Source organism: Phallusia mammillata, chromosome 7, assembly GCF_965637545.1.
Source record: "Phallusia mammillata chromosome 7, kaPhaMamm4.hap1.1, whole genome shotgun sequence".
In the NCBI taxonomy this organism is placed as follows: domain Eukaryota; kingdom Metazoa; phylum Chordata; class Ascidiacea; order Phlebobranchia; family Ascidiidae; genus Phallusia; species Phallusia mammillata.
The window spans coordinates 11,305,308-11,330,266 of record NC_137258.1 but is presented as its reverse complement, the minus strand read 5'-3'; the positions used below and the strand labels follow the sequence as shown (position 1 = coordinate 11,330,266).

At 37.2% G+C, this 24,959-nt stretch overlaps 4 protein-coding genes across 7 annotated transcripts; 2 read left to right on the top strand and 2 right to left on the bottom strand.

The window, feature by feature from the left end:
- Positions 1 to 251: 251 nt before the first annotated feature.
- LOC145202658 (protein phosphatase methylesterase 1-like) lies at positions 252 to 15,924 on the bottom strand. 3 transcript variants are annotated; one of them, XM_080075670.1, is made up of 12 exons: positions 15,858 to 15,922; positions 15,647 to 15,799; positions 14,784 to 14,961; positions 14,407 to 14,516; positions 13,917 to 14,065; positions 13,522 to 13,612; positions 12,085 to 12,150; positions 8,341 to 8,457; positions 3,319 to 3,455; positions 1,296 to 1,357; positions 913 to 1,051; positions 252 to 654 (listed from the first exon to the last, which is right to left on the bottom strand). In XM_080075670.1, the coding sequence occupies exons 2-12, from the start codon at positions 15,727 to 15,729 to the stop codon at positions 524 to 526; spliced, it is 1,263 nt and encodes a 420-aa protein (XP_079931796.1). In that variant the 5' UTR covers positions 15,730 to 15,799; positions 15,858 to 15,922; the 3' UTR covers positions 252 to 523. The 3 variants fall into 3 exon arrangements, with proteins under 3 accessions (XP_079931796.1, XP_079931797.1, XP_079931798.1); XM_080075671.1 differs by lacking the exon at positions 8,341 to 8,457 and having other exon boundaries at positions 15,858 to 15,924; XM_080075672.1 differs by lacking the exon at positions 913 to 1,051 and having other exon boundaries at positions 15,858 to 15,923.
- LOC145202661 (uncharacterized) lies at positions 9,043 to 10,901 on the top strand. The gene is made up of 3 exons (XM_080075675.1): positions 9,043 to 9,196; positions 9,487 to 9,599; positions 10,047 to 10,901. Exons 1-3 carry the CDS (start codon positions 9,143 to 9,145, stop codon positions 10,393 to 10,395), a joined length of 516 nt encoding a protein of 171 aa, XP_079931801.1. The 5' UTR covers positions 9,043 to 9,142; the 3' UTR covers positions 10,396 to 10,901.
- An 82-nt stretch (positions 15,925 to 16,006) lies between the features above and the next one.
- On the top strand, positions 16,007 to 17,552 carry LOC145202659 (queuine tRNA-ribosyltransferase catalytic subunit 1-like). The gene has a single exon (XM_080075673.1). The coding sequence runs from the start codon at positions 16,269 to 16,271 to the stop codon at positions 17,463 to 17,465; it is 1,197 nt and encodes a 398-aa protein (XP_079931799.1). The 5' UTR covers positions 16,007 to 16,268; the 3' UTR covers positions 17,466 to 17,552.
- LOC145202657 (AP-2 complex subunit mu) lies at positions 17,537 to 24,801 on the bottom strand. Of its 2 annotated transcripts, XM_080075668.1 has the most exons (12): positions 24,467 to 24,801; positions 24,142 to 24,268; positions 22,829 to 22,967; positions 22,582 to 22,664; positions 22,468 to 22,491; positions 21,928 to 22,063; positions 21,374 to 21,512; positions 21,105 to 21,224; positions 20,887 to 20,971; positions 20,652 to 20,800; positions 18,223 to 18,334; positions 17,537 to 18,048 (listed from the first exon to the last, which is right to left on the bottom strand). In XM_080075668.1, the coding sequence occupies exons 1-12, from the start codon at positions 24,538 to 24,540 to the stop codon at positions 17,914 to 17,916; spliced, it is 1,323 nt and encodes a 440-aa protein (XP_079931794.1). In that variant the 5' UTR covers positions 24,541 to 24,801; the 3' UTR covers positions 17,537 to 17,913. The 2 variants fall into 2 exon arrangements, with proteins under 2 accessions (XP_079931794.1, XP_079931795.1); XM_080075669.1 differs by lacking the exon at positions 22,468 to 22,491 and having other exon boundaries at positions 24,467 to 24,754.
- Positions 24,802 to 24,959: the final 158 nt, after the last annotated feature.

Genomic DNA, 24,959 nt, shown 5'->3' with positions numbered 1-24,959 from the left:
AGCAGTACAAAAGCGTCGCAGAGTAGATACATAGCTATGGGGATGGGAAAAACGGCAGCTGGAAGCATTAGCGATGTTTTAATGTTGATTTAGAATTGGAGAAGTGTTTATTGTTTTGATTTTTTTGGTTTATATTGGAAAGATATTAGTTTATTCGGAAAGTTAACTAATGGTTCCGCAGCCGCATTTGCACATCTCTGAATTGCCTATCGAACATCCTTTAAAATATAGTTACCAGAAACAAATAAAAATACGTAATTCTTCGGAAATCTCTGTTAAAAATGAAAATTGTTTTGACCAAGATAAAAAAAACAGTCAAAGCTACGTTAAAACAAGGAGTTTAAAAACAAAACGCTGAAAAAATACTCTCATGTGTCAACCTACCAGGTGCAACAAAAGTACTGACACAAACGTAGGATTTTAATGGATAGAATTTTTCACTGTCACATTTTCCTCACTGTTTTGTGATATATAACTTATAAGTCGGCAACAATCCGATAATTAAGAAATTAACTAAGACTAATCAGTAAAAGGTCACGTGACAACTGCGTCTTGAGACTGGGTCAGTTTGTGCCGAATGAGAAAGGCCGAAATAGCTTCTGCAACTTTGTCGGGTACGTCTTCGTGTACTGCGTGTCCACTCTTTGGCAAGACCTAGAAAAAGATTAACGGGCATATTGGGCACTTAAATTAGTGTCGTTAAAAGAGATTTTTTTATTGCCACTGTAAAAAGTAACTTAGTTCAATTGGGGTCAAAAGGCAGAGCTGTTTAATTCCGAAGGACGTCATTTCCTTTTTGTCGTCCTGGAACGAAGTGCTGCTTGTTCCAGTCTCATGCAAACTGTGAGCTTAGTTGGTTCATAATCGGTAGAGGATGTTTACTTATTTTGACAAGAAGCGAAAGTGAATCACCATGTTTTTTACGGTCGAATTCCCCCACACAAGCAGCAAAATTGTGACGTTGCGGATGTTTGTTTGTAAAACAGCGAAGTGGATTTCCCGACAGTAGGGAAGTCAAGTTGATTTGACAATGTGGGTACAGGCAGTTCCACTAAATTGCAACCAAGTGACGTGAGTGAAGTGGGTAGGTATTCTATACTATATGACACAAATAACTTCGCGCTCACACTATACGATTTACATTGCAAGCCGTGCGGGGCTACATTAAAAGCCTAAGTTTGCAAGTAACTAATAAACTTTTTACAAACTTATTTTACCTGACATGAAAACAAATTAACCAGTTAAATACACCAAACAGTCAGATAATTTACATCTCATCACAAACGAGCACTAACCTGTAATTGAAACTTCCCTTGCATTTGGCCGATTGTGAGATCTCGATCAAGGTTGTTTATTCCTACAGAAGACAAAATAAAACAATTCAATGTGCATCAGTACAGAAGAATCTGTTTTTGCAGGTGAGAAGAAAGAATCATACATAATAATCAAATAGTCCAGTGGTTTCCAATTGTAAAAATTGAAAATTTGAGAAAAGGAATTTAATTGATTTTTTTAGACACTTAAGTTTTTGTAACATGACCTGTTAAGTTGATGAAAGCCCTAATTTTAAATGATCTTTGTATGGTTTAGTTATCATGTACTATGTAGTATATTAGGGCGGGATGAAAATGATTTGAATTGTTGAGGGAGAAATTCTTCGAAAAAGATTGGGAGCCACTAAAGCAGGGGTGGGCAAACTTTTCAGTGCAAGGGCCGCATTCAAAAGTTTATAATCTTACCGGGCCGCATAGTATTTCACCAACGACCGCCAATTGCTTGCTTGTTGTTTTGTTTTAAAACAACTGATGCAAAGAATAAGGTTTGTATCATATATACACCATTTAAAGTCGCCTAAAATGCTCTGATTAACAATTTCTAACTTGTGCATAAATTTAGCTCAACGGAGCTAACTGTTTATGACGTCATAAACTGTATTGTGACGATTGCAGTGCCTGTTTTTTCGCATTGTTTGCACGTAATAAGCGGATAAAAAGCCTGGCACATATGGTTACTAGACTGCTAATCTTTTTTCCAGTCCCACGAAATCTGTTTTAGCAGTTTAAAAATCAAAATATTTGGCAAAATAGATTGCGGCCGCAGGTTGTGCACCCCTGCGCAAAATTATTACATAGTATATTTTCAGCTTTATGCAAATACGTTTGTTCATGACTGTACAAACGTTGGTTGAAACGCTACAATTGTAATTGTTTCAAAAAAAACAAGCGTTTGTTGCAACAAAGGCTGAACCACGTTTTTTTGTTAATAAAGTCCGAGTACCAACATTAAACAAAAAGTACTGCAACGACCTAAACTTGATCCAAAGTGACCAAAGTTTGGGAGTCAACAGTGCAAAGTGGGCTGTTTTTGAAAACGTGAATCGCTTTTACTTTTATCGAACGAAGAAATTGTGTCAAGTGACGATTTGCATAATAACGTGGCAGAAACAACAGGCTAAAGCACGTGAAAAGTATCTGTGTTTAGTTCCAAAGTATCGAACGGGTACAGATACTGAATATGGCATTGGTATCGGCAAGTCGCACCCCCGGTATTTTTAAAACTCTGCGCCTGTGCTCATAGTACTATTCAGCGTTACTGGGAAACATTTGGCGGGCCGCATAAACTCCTTTGGCGGGCCGCATGCGGCCCGCGGGCCGTAGTTTGCCCACCCCTGCACTAAAGTATCCAATCGCTAAAAATCGATTAAATTGTTGTCACATTGATTAGGTAGGTAATGGTCAAGTGAACAGTTCAAACAAACGGTGTCTGGAGTGAGATGACAGATTGTTGGATCATTTTCATAAACTTGCAGTCGTTACTGATCACAATTTAATTTTTGCTCCAGCCAAATTGCTACTTAACGTCTCACGGCATCATTTCCAATATTCAAAACGCGAAAGGTCGTGAGCTTTTACACTCAAAATTCAAGAAACCAATTTAGCAACAACGTATTTTACCCGTTAGGACATAATGTATAAGTCACAGGTTTATTAGCGAAATTCGGAAAACGACGAAAAGCAAATATTGGATAATATGTAGCCTCCCTTTGCAAACACTGTGAAGTTTGTTTGATCTTATGAAGCGTTTTCCAAAATGTATCGAGATTAAAACGGTTGATATACTTTGGACTGATTTATACCATCCACCAAATCACCCCCTTGTCTTATCATCCCGTTAGAGCAGCCTTAGGCACTTAAAGTAATTTACAAGTTAATTATACCACTGCACCTGCATTACGACGCGTTTAGCTGGTTCCCTTTAGGCAATACCACTGCACGCTATCAGCACACACAGCTCAGCAAAAAACAAGTTTGAGCTTACCTGCCAGCATTAGGATCTTTGGTAGTGGTATTGATAGGAAAAGTGATGAAAGTCCTGTGAACCATCCGCGCCAGTACTGCTCTGTTTTTGACAAATCTATCCGCCACACGTAGATTGGTAAATCTTCCTTATTGTCACTGGAAAAACAGTAAGATACAAATGTATATGAGTATAGTGTATGTTACCAGACATATTTTATCAACTTTTCTTTCGCACAACCGGCAATGTACGACAGAATGTTAGCTGAATGTGTTGTGTCAGTATTTGCAGTCCAAAGCAGGCATGTCTTATTGGAGAAGTAAAACAGAATATCTTGAAAAAACGTTTTCCTATTGGTTGCTTACGTATTTTGAAGCCCAAATAAACATTCGGTCGTCAAACAGTTGGCCGAGACAGTGGCGTTGCATGAAACCCACTTGTAAAACAAGCATCACATTTGATAAAAATTATGACTAAATCACGTAATGTGTCGTAGTATACCTACTACGTTGTCGAATACATTTATGTACGAAGTGACACAGAGGCCCATCGGCACACTTGTAAGACATAGTAGGCATTTTGTCTGAGTCAACACTATTGCGTCACACGCACGTTAAACAAATGACGCCCATTGCTGAATAGAAATAGGTTGGGACCGCCTTATATGAATGACGCGCGGGCAATCACAATGTTAATATGTTTAAATTTTGTCACGCATCAAGTGTAGAGTATTGTCAACCAGAAAAGGCCATAACAGGGCTTGCCAACTAAGCAATAATTACCAGTTATATGGCTGTACTACGTTTAACCTGGATCTAATGATAAGTTGAGGTTAGTCTGGAAGTTTGGAAAGTAAGGTTTATAAAGAAACAAGAGTTTATGTAATACATTTGCAATGCAATAGCGTAAAAATTACTTAAAACCGTGCGTTTGCATCGCTGAGTTTGAAAGTTTTAGACACGCCAAAAACAAAATGTATAACAAGTATTTTGCATGGTTAAAGGTGGAATGCTAATAGTTTTTAGTTTAAAACTTGTACCACGTGAGGTTGATGAGAAATACGCGTGCGCCGTTTAATAACATCGTATAATGCAAGCAGTGGTGAGGTTAGGGGTTCAACATACATTTCCAAAACAAAAGTTAATTTTAAAACTGTTGTGTGCTTCTTTAAACGGAACACTCCGTGCGATGAACGCATAACCATATTACCTACGACACGTATTGCTTAAAAACTACAAGCAGAAAACTGCCCAGAATGGTCTAATATGGGAAACGATAAGGTAAGCAGCGGGAAAACGCTTCTTAAAAGATTGCTCAGCGCTTTTTCGGGATTATAAGCAACATTACAAATGATAAATGAGATCACGCCCTAAATAATCCTCGCAACTTTCAGCGGATGTAGTGCTGCATGATATAATTTTGCCAATGTTTTGTGTTGACGGAAGATGTGAAATTTGTCAACCACGAGAAGACGTTATTTTCGTCGTGCCGGAAAACATCAAAACGCCGCGATGTACAATGTTTATATGTTTTGCTATTGTGTTCCATGTGGTTTGGTTGATGCTTATAAGTTTGTCACTGTGGAAATGCAATCACCAACTAAAAATGACACTTCTTGCCACAAACTACAAACACCGCACATTTTTTTTACATAAAATATTAGTTTGAAAGTTTGCTTTCTAGGATAATAATTTTGGGGAAAAAATAATGTGGTGATTTGTCATTTAATTACGTACCACCGACATTTGCAGAGATTTGGGGGTCAGCGTTTACAAATAATGATTTCAGATGTCAGTCGGATTTGCTATTTAGAACGTGCGTGGGTCGTGCGAGCAAGACGTTCTTACTTCCCACGCAAATGCGTAGGAAGACACAGATCGACTGTTAAACCAGACTATATATTGCGACGTATTGAACCTACTGACTGCGTAACTCAGTGGTGCCCGTCGCAATTTCCAAATATTCACACGGGGTATATGTTTCTTTCAGGTCGAGCTCAAGATTTTTAATTAGTTGCGCACTGTTTAATTAGTTTGCGCAATTTGCCATTCCGCCAGTTCTATGCCCCCTCTTGCCCCCACGCGTCGGCGCCCATGTTCGCACTAATCATAGATTTCAAGCCATTGTTTGTATAATAGTGTTGAGTTAAATTGTTAATATTTTGATCATTTCAAATTAAAGTAACTTCAAATTAATGCACGAAAATATGTCAATTTCAAAGTAATCACATGGGATGCCTGTTTGGTATTGTAAGTTTAAAAATACGGGGGTTGTCTTTTTCAATTTTCATTTACATGATACACTTAATTTCGAATTTGCTACGAGCTCTAGAGTTCATTTTAACGAGGACTTTTGGCAACAACACAAATCACCAGGAAAACAGCGAGAATGTATACTGAGTGTATCATGATGTTGTGACGTTGCGTTTTATGTAACAATCTATATACGTTACATCACAATGCGTTTGGGCATGTTTTCAGGGTTACTGTAATCGCTGCAAAAAAGTTTTGCAAATCGTGATTTATCAACATCTCTTGCGAGAGTTGGAATTTAACGCTAATCTCTAAAAACGTTTTGCGGAAGTCTGGGCGGAACACTGGATATAAACGTTTGTGGTTGTATCATTGGGATATAATCAAAGAAACATTGTTATTTCGAAGAGAAGTTAGGCTGAACAACACTAAAGGCAATATTCAAGAACAAGATTCGAACGAAATGTTTGCATACAATAACAAGCGCATTATCATGTTATTAAATTTGCCTAATCCAATCGCTTTCGCCAACGTTAGGAGAAATACACTCTACTGGTATTTTTTCTCCCTCTGCAGTACACGTATAAAATTGAGTGCTGAACCGGCTATGCAGTATTTATAGACGTACTGTAAACCCACATGCAATAGTTCATGCAAGTATCGAATGCAGTTTCGAATCAGTCATAGGATTTCAAATCATAACTTTCAAACGCCCATATGCAGTTACACATTGTGGTATCAAAAGTGGACAAAAGTGAAACAATAATTTTTCTGTTTTTTTTCCGGTTTTTAATTATGCGAGCTGAGCATTAGTCACTTGCACCACAAAGTAAAGCACTTGCGTTTTGCGCACAGAACTATCACATCAGAGGCAGTGCGTCAAATACGCCTCCGGCGCAGAGTGTCGACTGCACCAAACCAAACGTTTCATTTTGTTGTCAGCATTCTTCCAGTGACTTTTTGTGGGATATCATATAGTTAGAATTGTTGTCTGTTTAGTCTATATTTCTATATTGCGTTAGTGAACGGAATAAGCATTAAACTTTTACTAGAATATCGAATTTAAAGAAAAAAACAAACAAACAAGGCAACTGTTATGACTAGTTTAACAAGTGTTTGATATGAAAAGATACAGGCTAGGTTATGGTACAGTAAAGTTAGTTTAACGAATTAAAAAGTTTTGATTGCAAGAGTTTTTATTTGAATTGTTCTCGCGCAGGACGGAAAAAAAGGCAGAGGAACCGAAACTGAACACAATAAACGACATTGAAATTAACCTGCTTCGGGTTTCGTGAAACGCAGTTACTTATTGTACGAAAGTGACGTTGGTACTGCTGCTCGCGGAAGTTGAGGCTGCATGTTCAATGGCATTAAAAATTAGCAAATGCATAAAAGCAACGGTTTTCTGAGAGTTTTCGCGCATTTTTCGCCAGGTTCTGCCCAATCTCCATGTGTTGCACCGCAAGGAAGCCCGACGTCAATAATTACTACTTCAGTATTTTGAGAAAAACACGGGAAGGGGTGGTATTCAAAAAACCATTAAAGCTATTTGGCGTGCGTCGCATTAAACATAAGCGCGATGATGTCTCACGTTGTGTGTAACCTAGCAGATTTTGTGAATAAGATACCACTATCAGCAGTTATGTTTGTTAGTTACAGCCTAAATTAAACAGTGGCTGATGGAGCTTTCATTTATCTTACTCATTTCTGCAGTGTTGGGTACTTAACCCTTACAGCTTGAGACAAATGGAGCCCTGTCGTTATTCAATGACATTGCATTAGGTATATCAGTTTCCTGTTTGCTGGTATTCCAGCGTAGATGGTTTGTGTTTGACTTGACACACGTTCATAAGGGACAGGCTAAAGATCGATAGTCTCGCCACCATTGACATATTTCTCAATCAGACGGAGGTCGTTTCATGCGTCACCACTTTATTGACGGTAACAAATCAAACAATTCGCCATCTGCTATGCGAGATAAGTTACGCGAGCCCGGTTACTTAAAACAAGAATTTCAATCGTTAAGGGTTTTCGTAAAATTGAAGTAACCTTTCATTCCAGTCGGCCTTATGCTGCTTGAAGTGTGGTCTGAATTTTAGTTTATGGCAGGATAGCGATTTTTCAACAAGTAGATTGCTAAAGCCTCAACAATCTTGTATGCATAGTTCGGGATACAGAACGTAAGGTGGAAGGTGCATCACACGATAAACGCTTATAGTCCGGTTACTGTGTTTACTAGATGGATAGAGTTGTGCATATGGTACGGCTAAAGGTGATTAACGACAGGAAAGGTATTGTCTACGAGGTGCCGGGAATTTCACGAACAACAAACAGTCTCTTCCCGAAGCTATACTGCGTGCATAGAAGGTCACCCCAGGATTCTTGCGCAACTTAGTATATACAAGACGCAACTGAGTTTGGTTTATAGTCCATGAATACTTTAACAGTAATGACATGATTGTGGGTTTTTGCTGAATAGTTGTAAGGTTCGCTGTTTCCAAGCGAAAATTTGGTATGTTGTTTTCCTTTGTAACTTGTGACTGAGTAAGTAATTGTTTTTAGTTAACAGCGTACAAGTTATAGAAGACAATGCGAATAATTAAGAACCAAACCGTCAAGGGGGATGAAAACATTTTGACGTTTTTTTTACACTGTTTACAGTATTTTCAAACCGCGTACATTTTATTTACCGTTGGCGGATGCAAAAGCAGCTGGCAACAATACCTCCACTTAAAGTTCAGTGTGATCAGTTCATCAAAGGTGACAAAAGAAAAATATATCTCTTACAAACCTCACGGAGGGTTCTTTTTGACACGTGACTTGCTCCTCGTCCCCATCCTCGGCGATCGCATCCATCACTCCGGGGGGTTGGGATGTAAAGCACGTTTTAGACCTGCGCGAACCCTCCCTGTATAAAAAATGCCACAGAAGTATAAGCTACAGGTGAATACCTGACTCAGCAGTTTTTTTACAACTACGCCTCATATATGGATGTAATATAGTCCCAATCCAACAGTGGGTGTTCTGGAAAGAGGCGGGGCCATCCACGTGCTTATGGTGCGTCAGATTGACAATAGAAGTTTTGAGAGGTCGAAACCGGCGCAACGCGACTGTGCAAGATTGATTGTTTTACAGCTGCCTGAGAGAGGAAGCAATGTTGAGGCAAAAATGCAGTGCTGATCTGGGGATGTGCTAAGCCTTGTTTACCACCGCTAAAGTTAGATCATCATCCGTTTTTTTCGCTGGCTTCTCATCCACAAGACTGTGCGATCATCACTAGTAGATGCAGTCTGTGTGGTATTGGCCTGCAGTGTGAGACAGCAGCAGAACAGTTCATGTATAAGCGGCATAGTCAGCAAAAACTTATTCGCAATTAGAAGCGGACCAAAAAAGAATGCGATATACTGCAGTTATATATGCCAGTTAATAACTGGCTTAAACTGGGTCTTTTTTGGCCAGTTGCTATGATTCTCACAAAATCATGTTAACTTTAAACCAGCAATTGTATTTTTACAGAAAATAAAACAGCTTAAAACGCTGTGTAGGCTGAATATTATAAGCTACTGTCGTTTTGTAACGTGGAAACAGCAAACATGGCCGTCGACCTAAGCAAAGTTGAAGACTGGGAAAAAGTTCAAATTCTACAGGTATGCGTACAATGTGATATTTCTGTTTGAACTGTGTCAGGGCTGTGATATCAAACTTGTGTGTACTGAGAGGTCAAATTATTGCACTACATTCGTAGGCGGCATGTATCTATAGTGCAAATGAGGACCCACGCAACACGCATATTGCCTATTTAAGTACTGTAGGTTTTGCTAACAATCATAGTTACGCGTTCACGCCTGGTCACAAAATATGACTAAAAGTTTTTTTGTTAACGTACCAACTTCCTGACCTATGATATGTCACTAACCATGTGAAAATTTTGCACAAGGTTTTACGGCGAAATGAGCGTATCAGGCAACGTGACGAACGTCGAATTCAGCAGTTCGCAGTCAGGATACAACTGGAAAGACTAAACGACAAACGAAGCCCACGCCTTGAATCGTAAGTGTTGCTGTCGTCATTAGTATAGAAATGTGCAGTGCGCATAAGATAAATTGACGAAGCAACAGTGCTTCCTAATTAGCATCAACCAATAATAGTGTGAAACGGTACATAGCGTCTTGTAAACGAGTGTAAAGGTACAACCAAAAATCAAGTAATAAAATCAACACGCAGAAGGAAACAGCAACCTGCTGCAAACGGTAGCTCATTGCGCACGGTCTGGGTCGAAGCCACACAAAAGAAATAAAAATGTTTCTCGGTGTTAAAATTCTTTTAATTTAGCTTCTTAAGATGTTATTTTGCCAGTATATTTTAAATATAGCCTACTTTTTCTAAATCCTGGATAAAAAAATGTGTTCAAAAATGACCATATCGGCTTACATGCCTAGACAAATCTGTCACGCGATCATAGTATCACAAATGCAAAATGTTTTTCTTATGCAACAGACAAATCAAAACAGTGACTGGACACTGGCACGCCGAACTTGTCAACAAGCGTTGTGAAAACGCCGACCCAACAACGACACTATACAGGAAAATCTCCAGCGAATTGGCAAGCAATACGAGTCCAAGATCTTCGAACTCTTTATCGCCGCCGTCCAGCAAAATAACAGAGGATGTTTTCACACCGAACCAAGTAACGCCAATCGCTTACGTGGACGAAGACAAAATCGATGCAGTCCGAAGTTGGGTGAACAATCAACGAATTTACGCCGAGCAGCGATTGAACTCTGCCAGCGACGGCAACTTAAGCTCCGATGTGAGTATAGACGATGTTAATAACCATGCTTCTTGAGCACTGATGGTGGAGCTCACTATATATACGCCTGACATTCGTTGCAATGCTCCTTGAGCGGTTTTATGATATCAAGGTGCTGAACACCAGTGAAGATGCGGTACGATATTGCTTTTTAAGGTTTACTGTCATCAGTATTAATTGCATGTAAATGTGCGGAATTATTACGCGTGTTTACAGTTTAGTTGACATACACATTTTTGATGCACTATATTTAACACGTACAACTGCGATTGTCATTTTGGTCATAAAGAAACAGATTTTAACATTTTAGTAATGCATTTCAACCGACTTTTTCAACGAAGTTTTTTCGAAAAGTTCTCGATATTTTTGCAACATGTACTTCGTTTTTAAAGTCCCTATTTTGCAGAGATATTTATGTTACTGTGCAATTAATTAGTTTTTGAAAATTGTACTTATGTGTGATAAAGCTTCAAGTGTTATAAGTGCATGTTTGCAATTGTCATCAAATAGTTTATTGAATAAAATCGCAGTGACCGTGTAAATTCGTAAAATGCCATTTTCAAAGGGATACAGGATGCACAAGCCAACTTCCTAGAAGTGAATTGACTGACCCTTCAATGTCAACAAGCTGCTATGACTAAGCACATATGTCCCCCAAAAATGCAAAAATTAAGAATTTCTGTTGCTTTAAATCAGTGGTTCTCAAAGTATGGGTCGCGCAGGGTCAAAAAATGGGTCGCGTTATATGGCGATTCAATTCTGCCCAAACGAACTATTACTGAATTAAGTAAACACAAACGAATTAACTTAATGCAGTAGTAGTAAAGTCACCTTACTCGACCACGTTGTACAGTAAAATGAACCAACCATTACCACATACAGACCACATACGACAATAGCCTTCCAACTTTTACGCACACGGTGATTGTAACGTCAAAGCACGGGAAATAATAGGACAAGTTCATCATGCGAAACTGAACTTGGAGATAGAGCAGTAAGCGTTTAAGAATGAGTAAGAATTCGTACAAGGAAACATTTTAGATTTGGGATTCATTACTATCAATGATCATGGTGCTGCAAAGCCATAATGTGAGCTGTGTTATGCAGTGTTGTCGAACGAATCGAGCTCGTTAATCCTGCAGCCATTTCGACAGGTGCAAACTCCTATGCAGCCAAGACGTGGCCTCGAAATTGCGGTCCGACTCGTTACAGAACAGCACAGTTAAAAGTCAAATCACAGTCCTTTCACTGAATATAAAATATCAAGTGGTCCCTTGAATGAAAAATAGAGCCTTGCATTGAAGATTTTTGAAGGAAAATTTTCAGTTTCATCAATCACACTAAAATAAATTAATCATTTGTTTGTAATAAATCACTGTTTTACAGTTCTGTGTACTACAACTGGTTGTCTGCGTCTTTTTTCGTGCATATTTGAAAAAAAAAAACATTTTTTGATGTTTGAGGCTTGGGTCGTGAGATATTCATAAAACTAAGATTTGGGTCGCGGTCAAAAAAGTTTGAGAACCACTGCTTTAAATGCTCAAATTTAATAGTTCCAGAACAACATTTCAACCCTGTAACTCATATTTGTTCTTTTCTTATCCAAACACCAGCAAACTCCAGGGCAAAAGTTAGGATTCAAATTTTGAATCTACTTCGCACTGAATACACGTGGGCATACAGTTGATTTTATACACAAAAACAAAACAATGACAGACAACCTACCTTTTCAACTGACCAATCATAGACACGCGAGCCGATTCGAGATTTCTTATGTAGCCTGATTTAGTGCTGTAAAATAAAACGGATTAATGGGGTTTTGTGTAAAAAGGTTTGGCATGTTTGGCATGTGTTACTGAAATTTTACACGACAATTTTAGTCATATCTAAAAAAGAAGTTGGTTACATGCATTATAGGTTAAACTTTTCCGGCTAAAAGATCTAACACTCGTTTTCTAATTTATAAATAGACACAAACTGCACAAACAACGTAATATCCACATAACCTCCTTATTTGTCTTGCTTACTACGGAAATTTAATTTAGACGCTAAGGAAACACAAAAATACTTTTCTAATTAAACGCTGCTCGGGTCACTGTTTGTGGCTAAAACGTCATCGCACTGTTTTACAAATTCGCCAGCCAAGCCCCCAAACAAAATATGGCTTATGACGGCGGTATTCCATAACGTCATCATTATTTGGTCAGTGATGTTATCTAATATCAGCGTTAACGTCAGACACTACAATGAATTTGCTTCCTTCTTCAATGCTTCATGGATTGCTTTCTCTGTGTATTTAGTTGCGAACGAAAGTTCGAAATGGTTTCTTGGATGATGTTTTCGGTCACATATTTGGTTTCGGTGAAATGTATTAAAAAAGGCACAATCAAAATAAGCGCTTCGAGTTAAGGTAATAAACGTAATTGAAACCCCACGAACTATGTTTCCAAGACACATACGTTTTATGTGTGTAGATGGCCTGTCCCTTCGCGAAACACCTTTTCGGAGTATTAATATAAGCCTTGTAGATCTGTATTTATAACGGTCTGAAAAACCACCTCTTTATACACTGTTGCTTTAATTATGGCCTAAGACGTAAAAATTATGCTTTAGAATTTAGATTGTTTAGGTCCAAAATGTTTTGGAGAAAAAGCAAACAAAAACAAGAATTCTTGTTTAGAATTACCTACCACGCCAACATTATGCAAAACAACAAAATTCATTCACAAACAAAAAATTCTTGGTAACAGATCGTGAGTGGTTACCGGCATGGTTACAATACGGACAAACGTTGACATTATGGGCAGAGTTAAGATGTCACTACCTTCAATCACGAAACAGTTAAAAACCACGACAAACGTTGTGCACTTCCGGGTTTACCAAGTATGAACCTGAAGTCTGGCGCTAGGATGAAGATTAAACACCACACGAAATGCCAACACTAGCACGGTCATGGCCTGCGTTCAAGAGGTGAAGACAGGGGCGTATCCAGAAATTTTTAAAGGGGGGGGTCCAACAATTTTTTTGGGGGAAATCCCTAATGACGTCATTATGACGTCACACGTGGTTCAAAACGACGCGTTATGCGGCAAAGCTCCGGACCGATCTGTGAAAGTTACGTAATCGGATTTTTCACTCTGAAGCTGTCGGCCGAAAACCTACCACCATTCGTTTGCTTTTTCAATTGATCTAAACATTTGTGGCCGGCTTGCAAGTACACCATGCATTGCTGCTAACGATTCAAGAGCAGTCCCTGCAAAACAAAAAGACTAAAAAAAAGCCTTGGGGGAAAAGCTCTTTGGCGACATCTAGTGGAGACACGTTTATCACAAACTACTAGTTGTGTTAGTTAGTATTGGCATATTTAAATTTAGGCACTTTAAATGACACTTTTTATTTTTAATTCACATTTAAATATGAGGGAGAGCATTCCTTCACGCTTTTACAAATATGGTAATAAATTCAAACAAGTTTTTTTGCAACAATATTTTTTGTAAAAAGTAAAAAATCCACAAAAGGATAAAACATTGTATAACTGTAGATTTGGAGAAGCATACCTTCCACCACATCCAAAACAATAAGTCCTGCCAGTTTGGTAATGCGATTGGTGGAGGCAGCATGGACAGCAATGGCACCTCCCATACTGTGTCCAATCAAAATCACTGGTTCATCGACATTTAAAGCCTCAATAACATCACATACATCACTAAAATAAAAAAAATGAGAAAAAGGCATTGGAACGTTAAACACCATCTGGTCGGCATAAGTTAAAAATGCAAGCGTTCTTTTCGGCAGAGCATATAGCCATTTACACTTATGTTTGGTGGTCAATATGTTCAGGCTATAAGTTATCATGACCACATGATAATACAACTAATTTTTTTATTTACAATTTACATTAATATGACAAAACTGATTGATAAATTTCACGGACTTACAATCTGTCTTGATTACATTTTCATTACATAGTACATCACAACCATTGATGCAGTACATGGTACAAAGTCATTTGGTATCTACTATTTGGCATCCTGACTTAAAGTTTACCTAGCCAGTGTGGAAGCGGATAGGTCATCATCATTAGTTGTGTGAGTATTTCCATGACCTCGTAAGTCAATTGCAATGCACTGGCATTTTACAGATGAAACTAAGTATTTCTGAAAAAATAAATGTACAAATAACATCAAGTTTATAGAGCTCTTCTGGTAAATGAATTTTTATTCCGACGTCCTATACAGGTCCTGGCAGCAATAGCTTATTTATTTGTACAAATAACATTTTACATGGTGCAATAAACCAATTAGTATAGTATGACACAACTAGAATTGTTTGACATTTATTGGTAATTCATTCTAAACAATCTATTACTATACCAATTTGCAACTAATTATATATCAGCAAAATTAAAAAACAAACAGCCTCACCGTCAATAGTGCCCAGCTAAGTCCAGAAAATCCACCTCCATGAAGAAACACAATCAATGTTCCATTATTCCCATTTCTGTAGAGGTGAAACAAATTCGATCCTACCTCAATAGTTTCTTCAGTGTCAAAATAACCATTCCACGATTTAACTGAAAAGTCTTTTTTGGCATTAAATAACCTTGGAAACAAAAACATTGTTAGGATTAAAAATTAAAAAGGCAATAAATAGAGTTTAATGTTTAAGAAAATAAATTATCATTGCACTTGCCATAGCATGACAGGTTCATGTGTTTGAATGTAAACACGGTCACGTCTAAAACTGCGGGCCCACTTGGATCACTTGGCCCGCTTGGCCCAGCACTTCATGCAATTGAAAAACTGCAGGGGCAGGCCCACTATATCCACTGCTTGTTGCGTCTCTTGCAAGTATAAAAACTGCGGGCCCGCTATATCCAGTGCTTGTCGCGTCTCTTGCAAGGAAAAACTGCGGGCCCACAATATCCATTGCTTGGCCCGTCTCTCACAGGGAAAAACGGGCCAAGTGCTGGGCCAAGCGGGCCAAGTGGGCCAAGCGGGCCCGCAGTTTTAGACGTGACCCATGTAAACATACCAATCATTGCTTCATTACAAAAGGGGGCATTGTATAATTGTTTGGGAAAAGGTGATGAGAGCAAATATATTCCTTGCCATGTTTTGCAAATTTTGATGCTTAGTTTTATGTGGAACCTTTTATCATGTAATATCAAACAAGCATTTAAACATGGTACACGTTACAAAGTGAAATTTTAACTAACAGTTTCTCTTTGCAACTGATTAGTTTATTTACACTAAGAAAGGTTTAAAACATTCAACTAGTCTTATACCTTTGTGAAGTGGTTATGCGACCCGGAATGGCTCCTCTTGGTGGAAGACCCGCAGTTAAAACTTTTTTGTGCATTGATGACATAAACCATTGGCAAACACAACAACCAAAATAGTTTAGCAAAAGCAGGAACTGGTAGGTTCTGCGTTTAAGCCTGCATAATGAATCAATTAATTCAAAACGCCCATAAAATTGTATGTAATGAAACTAACTTTGATGCGTTTTCGAGTTAAGACTATTTTACTTTCCAACGTAAACGTAAGATCTGCAGTTCTGCACAAATTCAATTTCAAAGCAAATGGTTAGCTGGGGAATACCCCACGCGTTTATTGACATGCTCATAGAGCGTATATTTAAAACAAAAAGTAATTAAAAAATCCGGTATTTGCTTAGTTTGGAAGATTTTTTCCCATATTTTTTCACCAAATTGTAAAAAATAATGCATGATTTGTGACTGTAAATCCAGTTGTGAAAGATGACATTGATACAAAGTGCGACGATGCGGAACGGATCCTGCCATGTGTTTCTTCTTCCTTGTTGTTGTTTATACTTGAATACTTTCTGCTTACGTGTTGGTTACTGTTAAACCTGTTTTCATCGTAGTCGTACTATTAATACGTTGTATGCGTTTAAGCCCAGTTAGAAACCAAGTCATGGACATTATCGCGAAATGTAGCACAACGAAAGCAAGAGCCGGAAAGTTAGCACTTCCACATCAAGTTGTGGATACACCAGTGTTCATGCCTGTCGGTACACAGGGAACGTTAAAGGGTTTGACACCACAGCAGCTGAAAACAATCGACGTACAAATTATGCTTGGGAATACATATCACTTAGGAAACCAACCCGGAGAAGAGGTCCTGATAAAGGCTGGAGGCCTACATAACTTTATGGGGTGGGATAGAGCCTTGCTTACTGATAGTGGTGGGTTTCAAATGGTTTCCTTGATCAAACTTTCTGAACTCTCAGAAGAAGGTGTCAAGTTTGAACATCCGAAGAATGGGACTCAGATGATGCTATCACCTGAAAAGTCAATGGAAATTCAAAATGCTATTGGTGCAGATATAATGATGCAACTTGATGATGTTGTGAGCAGTACTGAGACTGATCAGAAACGGTTCAAAGAAGCAATGTATAGATCTGTTCGATGGCTTGACCGATGTTTATCATCACACAAGCGACCGGATGCACAATTTTTGTTTCCCATCATACAAGGGGGTTTGGATGAGGAGTTAAGAAGAGATTGCCTTCGAGAGATGACTGCAAGACAGGTTCCTGGTTTTGCAGTTGGGGGCTTGAGTGGAGGGGAGTGCAAAGATGATTTTTGGAGAATGGTGACTGTTAGCACTGATGGATTACCTACAGATAAACCAAGATATTTAATGGGTGTTGGATATGCTGTAGACCTGATTGTTTGTGTTGCTTTAGGTTGTGACATGTTTGATTGTGTTTTTCCTACCCGTACTGCTAGATTTGGCTCAGCACTTATTCCTACGGGGCAGCACCAGCTTAAAGCAAGCGAATATTCAAAAGACTTTACTCCAATCCAAGAATATTGTCCCTGTACTACCTGCAAAACCTACACAAAGGCCTACATTCACATGCTCTTTAAAATGAACCATCCAAGTGCATGTCACATGGTTACAGTGCACAACGTTACTTTCCAAGCACAATTAATGCATGGAATCAGAGACTCAATCATCAATGATACCTTCCCAGAATTCATTATTTCAAGTTTCAAAAAACTGTACAGTGACCCATCACAGTATCCAAAATGGGCTGTTGATGCACTTAATTCCGTAAATGTAAAATTAAGGTGACAATCCTGCATTGTGAGGATTTTAGAATAACTAATTCACAATAACCTTTAGCATGATATGATGAAAATAGATTTCGTCTAAATTTGATTTATTTGTTCACATGTCGTACAATAGGGATATAATCAGTGATTTGTACATATACGGACATGATACAAAGACAGATAAAATGTCTGGAAAGCAGCATCTGTAAAACCTTTCACTAAAGCATTTCAACTACATTTTTTGTCACCAAGCAGTTGTGTGCAATTCAATCTACACGAAAATTTGTCAATTTAGTGGTGGATACAGATTATTTGCAGTAAGATACATAGCATACAGGTGAATTTGATGCAAAGATAGTTCATATAATAGAAGATGATTGCTGTGATTGAAGATATACCGAAAGTGGTACAATATGATGTTGCAATGAGAAGGATTGAATAGATCAAGTTTGATTACAGCTTTTGGGCTAGCATCTTGTCTCATACAATCCGCTGCGACCAATGTATCTCACCCACTTGATAACATCATGGTCATTGTAGTTAAGTTTGGGTTCAAAAACCTTCAAGTATCGAACTTTAAGTCCAGATGGGGCAAATGGAACCTTCAGAAAAAAGTTGAGTTTTTATTTTATGATAACAGCAGAGAACAAACTTTTGTTTCTCATGTAGTAAGATGTGTGCTAGACAAGCGTATGAAAGTAGATATTTTGTCCTTTACAAACCATCCTTTTACCATTAAGAAAGGAATTTTGCAACTTCCAAAATATTATTTATACCTCAAAGTTCATAGAGATTGGAGGCCTGGACCATTTCTTCTTTTCTGCCGTGGAAAGTAATTCAATTTCTGCACTAATTTGTGATTCCTTCATTCCACCCATTCTCTTCATCCTTGGAAATATATTTCATGTTTGTAGATATAAATTAAACCAGCACCATAGTACTTTGTATCAAATAAACATTGCTCAGATATCAATAGTTTTTCCTATCCATATAGTGGGCTATTTCTACAGTAGCTAACATGTTAACCAAATAGTGTGCTAAATATCAGACAATCATTCCGTTTAAACAATGATTTGGTTAACTGTGAAACATTTTCAAACTAGAAGGGTGGCTTAGCACATATTGCCCTTGCATATACACTATAACCTATTTTAAAACATGAATATATTTCCTATGCTTATTTTGTATTGGGTCCCATATTAGCCATAGTCTTTTATAACTTTAAGTCGTTTCTGCAGGCAAAAACTCATGGGTCCCCACACATGCAAAGTTGAAAATAATGCAATTCAAGAGATAACCATGAGAAAGTCGGGTGTTGTAAGGTAAAACACAGTGATCGGCACTGGGCTTAAATAATAATACTATGTAGAATACAAACTATAAAATTAGATTCACCCCAGATATTGTTTGAAGTATGTCCTATTTAACGTTTTAAAAAACTGACCCATTTTAGGGGGCTAGTAGGGCAACTAATTGGGTTCGACACACAAACTAAAAAATATATAAAAACCACAATGACTCAATCAATAGCACTGCAAAATTTCAGCCCAATCCGCCAATGTTTAAAATTTTGACCACTAGAGGTGTTTTGAGCAACAACCGTTACTGTTTCTGACGTCATAGGGCTGTTAACAAGCCCCTAACTGCCATGGCGCAAAAACGACCACCAAGCAAACCACCAACGAGCAACATACAACTGGTTGCCCTTGTAACACTATTGCTCCAAAGAAATCTTTCGTTTGTGGTGCCCAGTAACATACAAATACGTTTTACACTTTAGGGGCTTGTGGGGTAAATGTTAGGACTACAGGGTTGAACACAACAATCGACACCTATAAATGGCATACTATACAAGAAATCCAAATTTCAGCCAATTCTGAAACTGTTTAAAAACTCACCCATTTTAGGGGGCTAGCGGGGTAAATACTGGGGTTATCAACAAAAACAAAGTGGGATGCACATCTACATGAATATATCTACCATATGTGTAAATTTCAGCCCAATCCATCAAACATTTGATGGAAAAACGAGTCGGACAAACTTCGGGGAAAAAATACCCATTTTAGGGGGCTAGCGGGGTAAATACTGGGGTTATCAACAAAAACAAAGTGGGATGCACATCTACATAACTACATCTACCATCTGTGTAAATTTCAGCCAAATCCATCAAACATTTGATGGAAAAACGAGTCGGACAAACTTTGGGTAAAAACACCCATTTTAGGGGGCAAGCGGGGTAAATACTGGGGTTATCAACAAAAACAAAGTGGGATGCACATCTACATAACTATATCTACCATATGTGTAAATTTCAGCCCAATCCATCAAACATTTGATGGAAAAACGAGTCGGACAAACTTCCGGGGAAAAATACCCATTTTAGGGGGCTAGCGGGGTAAATACTGGGGTTATCAACAAAAACAAAGTGGGATGCACATCTACATAACTATATCTACCATCTGTGTAAATTTCAGCCAAATCCATCAAACATTTGATGGAAAAACGAGTCGGACAAACTTTGGGAAGAAAAAAACAAACAAACAATTCGAGTAAAATCAATATGTGTCCCCTTCAGGGAAGGGGACCCATAATTACTACTTTCATGTTGTTTAACAAAAATACTACTTAAGTTAATTGGCCAATGAGATGCAAATTATTGCAGCCTTTGGCGCCGAGTAGGCGGTTGGGTTTTTAAAGCACATAAAGTGACATCATATTTTATGCCCGCCACCTTGTATTTTTGTAAAACTGCGCCTATGATTGCAGCAGTAATTTAAATCTCATGTTTCAAGTAAGAGTTATTTTTACACTTTCACATGATAATGTATTTTCACATTTTGCAGTTTTAATGGAGAAAGTAACATTATACAGAGTTTTCACTTGTGTTACAACCATACTAGTATTTCTCAATCAAACTGCATGATTTTAGTGACCTAGAGGCTCTGTATAAATGGTTGGTCAAACAATAGATATACTGAGCATTTGGCAATTAATACAATGTGTATTTTATTGAACAAGAAATGAGGTATATGAAATCAACAATAAGACCAAAAGGATACTTTCAGTTTTTGCCCAATTGTATTACTTTATATATTTAAGATGATTCTATCAAGCAAGAAGTCGTAAAAATATTTATGCACCTGATGTGTGATATTCATACATCTACCAACTGACATTAAAAATCTGTAGTGATTGTGCTACTTACTTCCATACAATGGCATTTTCACTTGCTTTGTACTTTGCTTTCCCTTTCATGCACAAAACTTGCACACCACTTGTATTAAGTGGGGTTGGAATGCGAATTTCAATTTTTTGTGCCAACAATGTGGGTTTGAAGTTGGATTTCAGTACAACCTAAAAGGTTTACAAAATCATTAGTTGTTTTTTTATTGGTAACATAAGGACTTCCACACATGAATTATATCTTATAGTTCTTGTACCTTAACTTCCATCTTGGTCCGTGCAATGTCTCTTACCAGTGGAATGACTCGAAAAGGTAAACTGATGTCTTTGGTGGTACGATACCTAAATTTACAAATTTAATTGTGCAACTTTCTTTCTGTTTGTGTAAGAACTTGATAGTTATAAAGAAAAATATTTAAAAATATGGTTTTAATAAATCACATTCTTGATCTTGTATGTAACAACCAAAACATACCTCATCAGTTCAAACTCCCCATCAGCAGGAATAAAACTAATACTTCTTTCCGACTCAAACTTGCTTAGTTTAACACATTGGTGAAAAGTGCAGTCATCAATTGCAATGGATGGTTTTCCACTGAAAATAAGAATAGGTTGAACATTTATTGGGGTTGAATTACTTATAACCGACTTTAAAACTGAATAGTTACTCTTGTGTTGTAGAATGTTGATGAATGTAAAGCAGTTTCTAATGGTATTTTTTTACAAAAATTACATGTTATTCACCTTTTGGCGGCATCATCAGCAGATCTTGCACTTTTGTCAAGAACAAGCTTATCATTCATTCCAAACTTGCATTCTGGCATGCCACTAAGAAAACTTTTCATCACTACTCTGCCAGCAACATGGGCACTTAGTACTTGCCCTGCAAATATAGATTTTTGACATTAATTATTAAATGTTGAAAAGTAAAATTTTATCCACATATGTTAATATTGGAAAACTTTTTGCAGATTTGGGGCAAGGATTTTAAAACTAAATTTATACAATTCATGATAAAAGGAGCAGCACATACACATGTAAAATGAGCTAATGGTTCAGACAGGAAAACGGGCAATCAATGAAGCAACCAGCATTACTCCCCTTGGCACTAAAATCAATATTGATTTCCTACTGTAGGGTAATTGGGAAAGAGAATTGGAACAATAGTAAGAAGCACTTTTGCTTTCTAAACTGATGTCACAAATTACGCTGCCATCTTGTACAAAGAAATGAAAGTAAAACACATAGAGTTTTTTTACACTTTTTAGGAAGGAAATTTACATAATAATGTATCCAACCTTGGGGTGACATGAGAAGGTTTACACTCTCCAATACATCAAGGAAAAGTTCGTTTCTCCTGTATTTAATTCCTTCTCGGCGCCATCCTATCTGTCCAGTTACTTGGGAAGTTATTTGCGTTGTCTCTTCTTTGGTCTAATTTACCAAACAAAACAAAACATGGGATTGGTACAACAATAGTGATTATTTGATACATTTTTTTAAGATAACCAAATCAGTCTTATGTTTAAATAATTTTTAAAAGACTGCAAAGATTCTGTGTGCTGCAGCTCACTAGTGTAAGAGATTTCCACAGCTTAGTATGGACCAGGCATAAAGATTTCAAGAACCATTATTGTATGGTCTCAGGGCTTTTTGCCAAATGTGCTAGAAGCTTTATGCAAACAATGATTCTACACATAACAAATGATTCCTAAAACTTGCTGCCACAAAGACCACAGAAATATGAGGTACAAAACAAATGTTCACATTAATGATGTATGTTTTTAAATGTACACAAAATGTAAGAATGGAAATATGACATTGACACAGTTGTATACCTTTGTCCCAAGTGCATTTTCAATCTAAAAATCATTAAATAATCAAATACACAAATCAGTTTAAATTTGGTGGTATGTGTGTAAGTAAATAGACTACAGAATTTTTTTAATTACCTGTGTTTTGATTCCTTGCTGAGTGATAAATGTTTTCAGAATTCCAGTATCCGTTTTTTGAGGGTAACCAAAATCAAGAACCTCTGCACAAAAAAAGTTATACAGTTATAATCAACAGCACTTTAGAAACAGTGTGAAGTATGTTGCCACGAAAAGTTTGAAAGCCACTGCACCAGCTTAATACAAATGCATAAAAAATAAAATACATAGTTTCATCTCGGATAAAATGTGCATCATTTTGTATTACCATCTAACAATTCATAGATCAGAACAAAGTTGTTTTTGATGTTGTCCTCATTAATTTTTCCAAAGTAGCTTTGCATCACATCAATCATCTTGTACAAAAACTCAAATACCAAAACAGCATTGACATTCTGCTTGGTGACCTGAAATATATAAATCTAAAATACAAAGACATACATACTTGACACATTTAATGGGGTGGTTATTTAGGACATTTTTTCTGTGTATCTGTATATAATTACTGTTGTACAATGGTGATGCACATTGGGCCAGAACCAAACAAAGAATCAACATCATTGGATATGGCAATGTAGTGCCATAGCATACTTATATTGCACTACTGCATTGTTTTTAATATTTTTATATATATTTGTTTCTCCCTTATCAACCAAATAGACTTTAAAGAAATGACATTATTGTCATTATTTTTAATGGATGAGACACTGTTATTTAAAGTTCTTGATTATAATGTAACTTGTCAGTATAGTTTTTGACACATTTTAGAAATGAGCACAAGGAACTAACATAGTATAGTACAATGTAGGCAGATAGATTAAGTGAACGACACATAACTAAGATTTAAAATCCTTTTCTTAAGAAAGAATAAATCAGTTTAAAAGTGTCCCAATACAAATTTGCTTTTATGACTTGAATGTGTTATTTTTTGTTCTGAGATTCAAAGCTGAGACAGTTCCCTGGATGATTTCTGACCAGTTTTGTTAATTGTTGCTGTATGCATCTAGGCCAGTGCTCTTCAACCTTTTTTAGTCTGGTGAACCCTTAAACTTGTAGTGACGAACTCATGCACCCCTGTTTACTTAAAATCAAAAATGTTGATGTAAACATTTTTGATCAAAAACTTTTTACGTAAATTAACGTCAATCTGCACTGTGCGCAAAGCGTCTTTGAAGTAGATATATATATGTCGACCGGACTGAAAGTGTTAGAAATCAACATTTAAAAAAAATGAAAGGTTCATTTATACATCAATTGAAACCTACACCCCTTTTCTAACATCCTGAAGGTTAAATGTTAATGGTTCATTAAAAGTTTGTGATGCACCCTTGTATACCCTTTCGTACTGGTGCACCCCATGCATATTTTGGTGCACCCTAGGGTGCACAGTGCACACCGGTTGAAGAGCACTGATCTACGCAGTGTCTTAGACCTTTTGATTATGCACTGGCTGATTCAAGCAATTTTGGAAAATAATTTTGGTAATTTTTGCCTACTCCTTTACTTCAGGTTAATTATATAATCAAATCATTTTGGCAGATCAAATAATTTTCAAGCTATTTATAATGAACTGCAACTTACAGCACACAACCAAATGTTTCCACGCTTTGTGTGAAAAAAGCTTGTTCGTGCAATATTTGTCACTGGAGATCTTACATTCTGTCGAGCATGAATAACATTAACCCGAAATGCATCACAAGCATTTCTCCTGCAAAGTACAAACTTTTAGTCAGGTCTTTGTTTTGAAATAAAATAAATGTTATATATGTTTATACAACAACAATTTACAGTGTTAAGAAGCCATAAAACAAAAAGAAAGAAAAATATGGTGTTTTTTATGAGACAATGACTTGCAAAGAATGAAAATATTATAGCTTTAGTTTTAGACTGTGACGAAAAAAATTACCCAATGTCATCACGGTAAATCCTTGATATCAGGACTTCTCCCTTGTGGTTGTACAAAAACAGTCCCCCAATCATGGTTGGTAATAGGGGTTCCTGTTAGCCACAAACTTGGAGGAAACCGGGTTATTAACAATAAGCACACGCCTATGTGAAATTGTGAACGTATTCTAAACAGAGCCCAAAACTGTAACATTTCATTATATACAACAAGCTCGTGGCATTCTGTGCACATCTGACATTCAATGTACTTTTACACTTTGCCTTCCTTTCGCGAAGTTGCCTACTTTTGCCAACTTTTCGTAAAAATTAAAATCAACTAAACAAAGTCTTTCAGTCTTTCGGTCTTTCGGTGTGTGACTGTGACGTCATTCCTTTACTAATCTACGCCCAAGGGGAAAACTGATTAATCCAGACCGTTAGAGTTTCCCCACACTTAAAAATGTATTTTCACAAGTCTAGTTTCACAATCATTTAAGACTTAAATTTTAAGTACA

What these genes read in the sequence shown, in the direction of transcription:
- LOC145202661 (XM_080075675.1), top strand. Translation starts at nt 9,143, where the DNA reads ATGGCCGTCGACCTAAGCAAAGTTGAAGACTGGGAAAAAGTTCAAATT. An exon ending in AAAAAGTTCAAATTCTACAG is followed by an intron (nt 9,197 to 9,486) that starts GTATGCGTACAA and finishes ATTTTGCACAAG; the next exon opens with GTTTTACGGCGAAATGAGCG. An exon ending in CGAAGCCCACGCCTTGAATC is followed by an intron (nt 9,600 to 10,046) that starts GTAAGTGTTGCT and finishes CTTATGCAACAG; the next exon opens with ACAAATCAAAACAGTGACTG.
- LOC145202658 (XM_080075670.1), bottom strand. Translation starts at nt 15,729, where the DNA reads ATGTCATCAATGCACAAAAAAGTTTTAACTGCGGGTCTTCCACCAAGA. An exon ending in TGTTTTGGATGTGGTGGAAG is followed by an intron (nt 13,613 to 13,916) that starts GTATGCTTCTCC and finishes TTTGTTTTGCAG; the next exon opens with GGACTGCTCTTGAATCGTTA. An exon ending in ATGATTGGTCAGTTGAAAAG is followed by an intron (nt 8,458 to 12,084) that starts GTAGGTTGTCTG and finishes TTTTTTATACAG; the next exon opens with GGAGGGTTCGCGCAGGTCTA.
- LOC145202659 (XM_080075673.1), top strand. Translation starts at nt 16,269, where the DNA reads ATGCGTTTAAGCCCAGTTAGAAACCAAGTCATGGACATTATCGCGAAA.
- LOC145202657 (XM_080075668.1), bottom strand. Translation starts at nt 24,540, where the DNA reads ATGATTGGGGGACTGTTTTTGTACAACCACAAGGGAGAAGTCCTGATA. An exon ending in AAAATGCACTTGGGACAAAG is followed by an intron (nt 22,064 to 22,467) that starts GTATACAACTGT and finishes TTGGTAAATTAG; the next exon opens with ACCAAAGAAGAGACAACGCA. An exon ending in CAATCTCTATGAACTTTGAG is followed by an intron (nt 18,049 to 18,222) that starts GTATAAATAATA and finishes TTTTTTCTGAAG; the next exon opens with GTTCCATTTGCCCCATCTGG.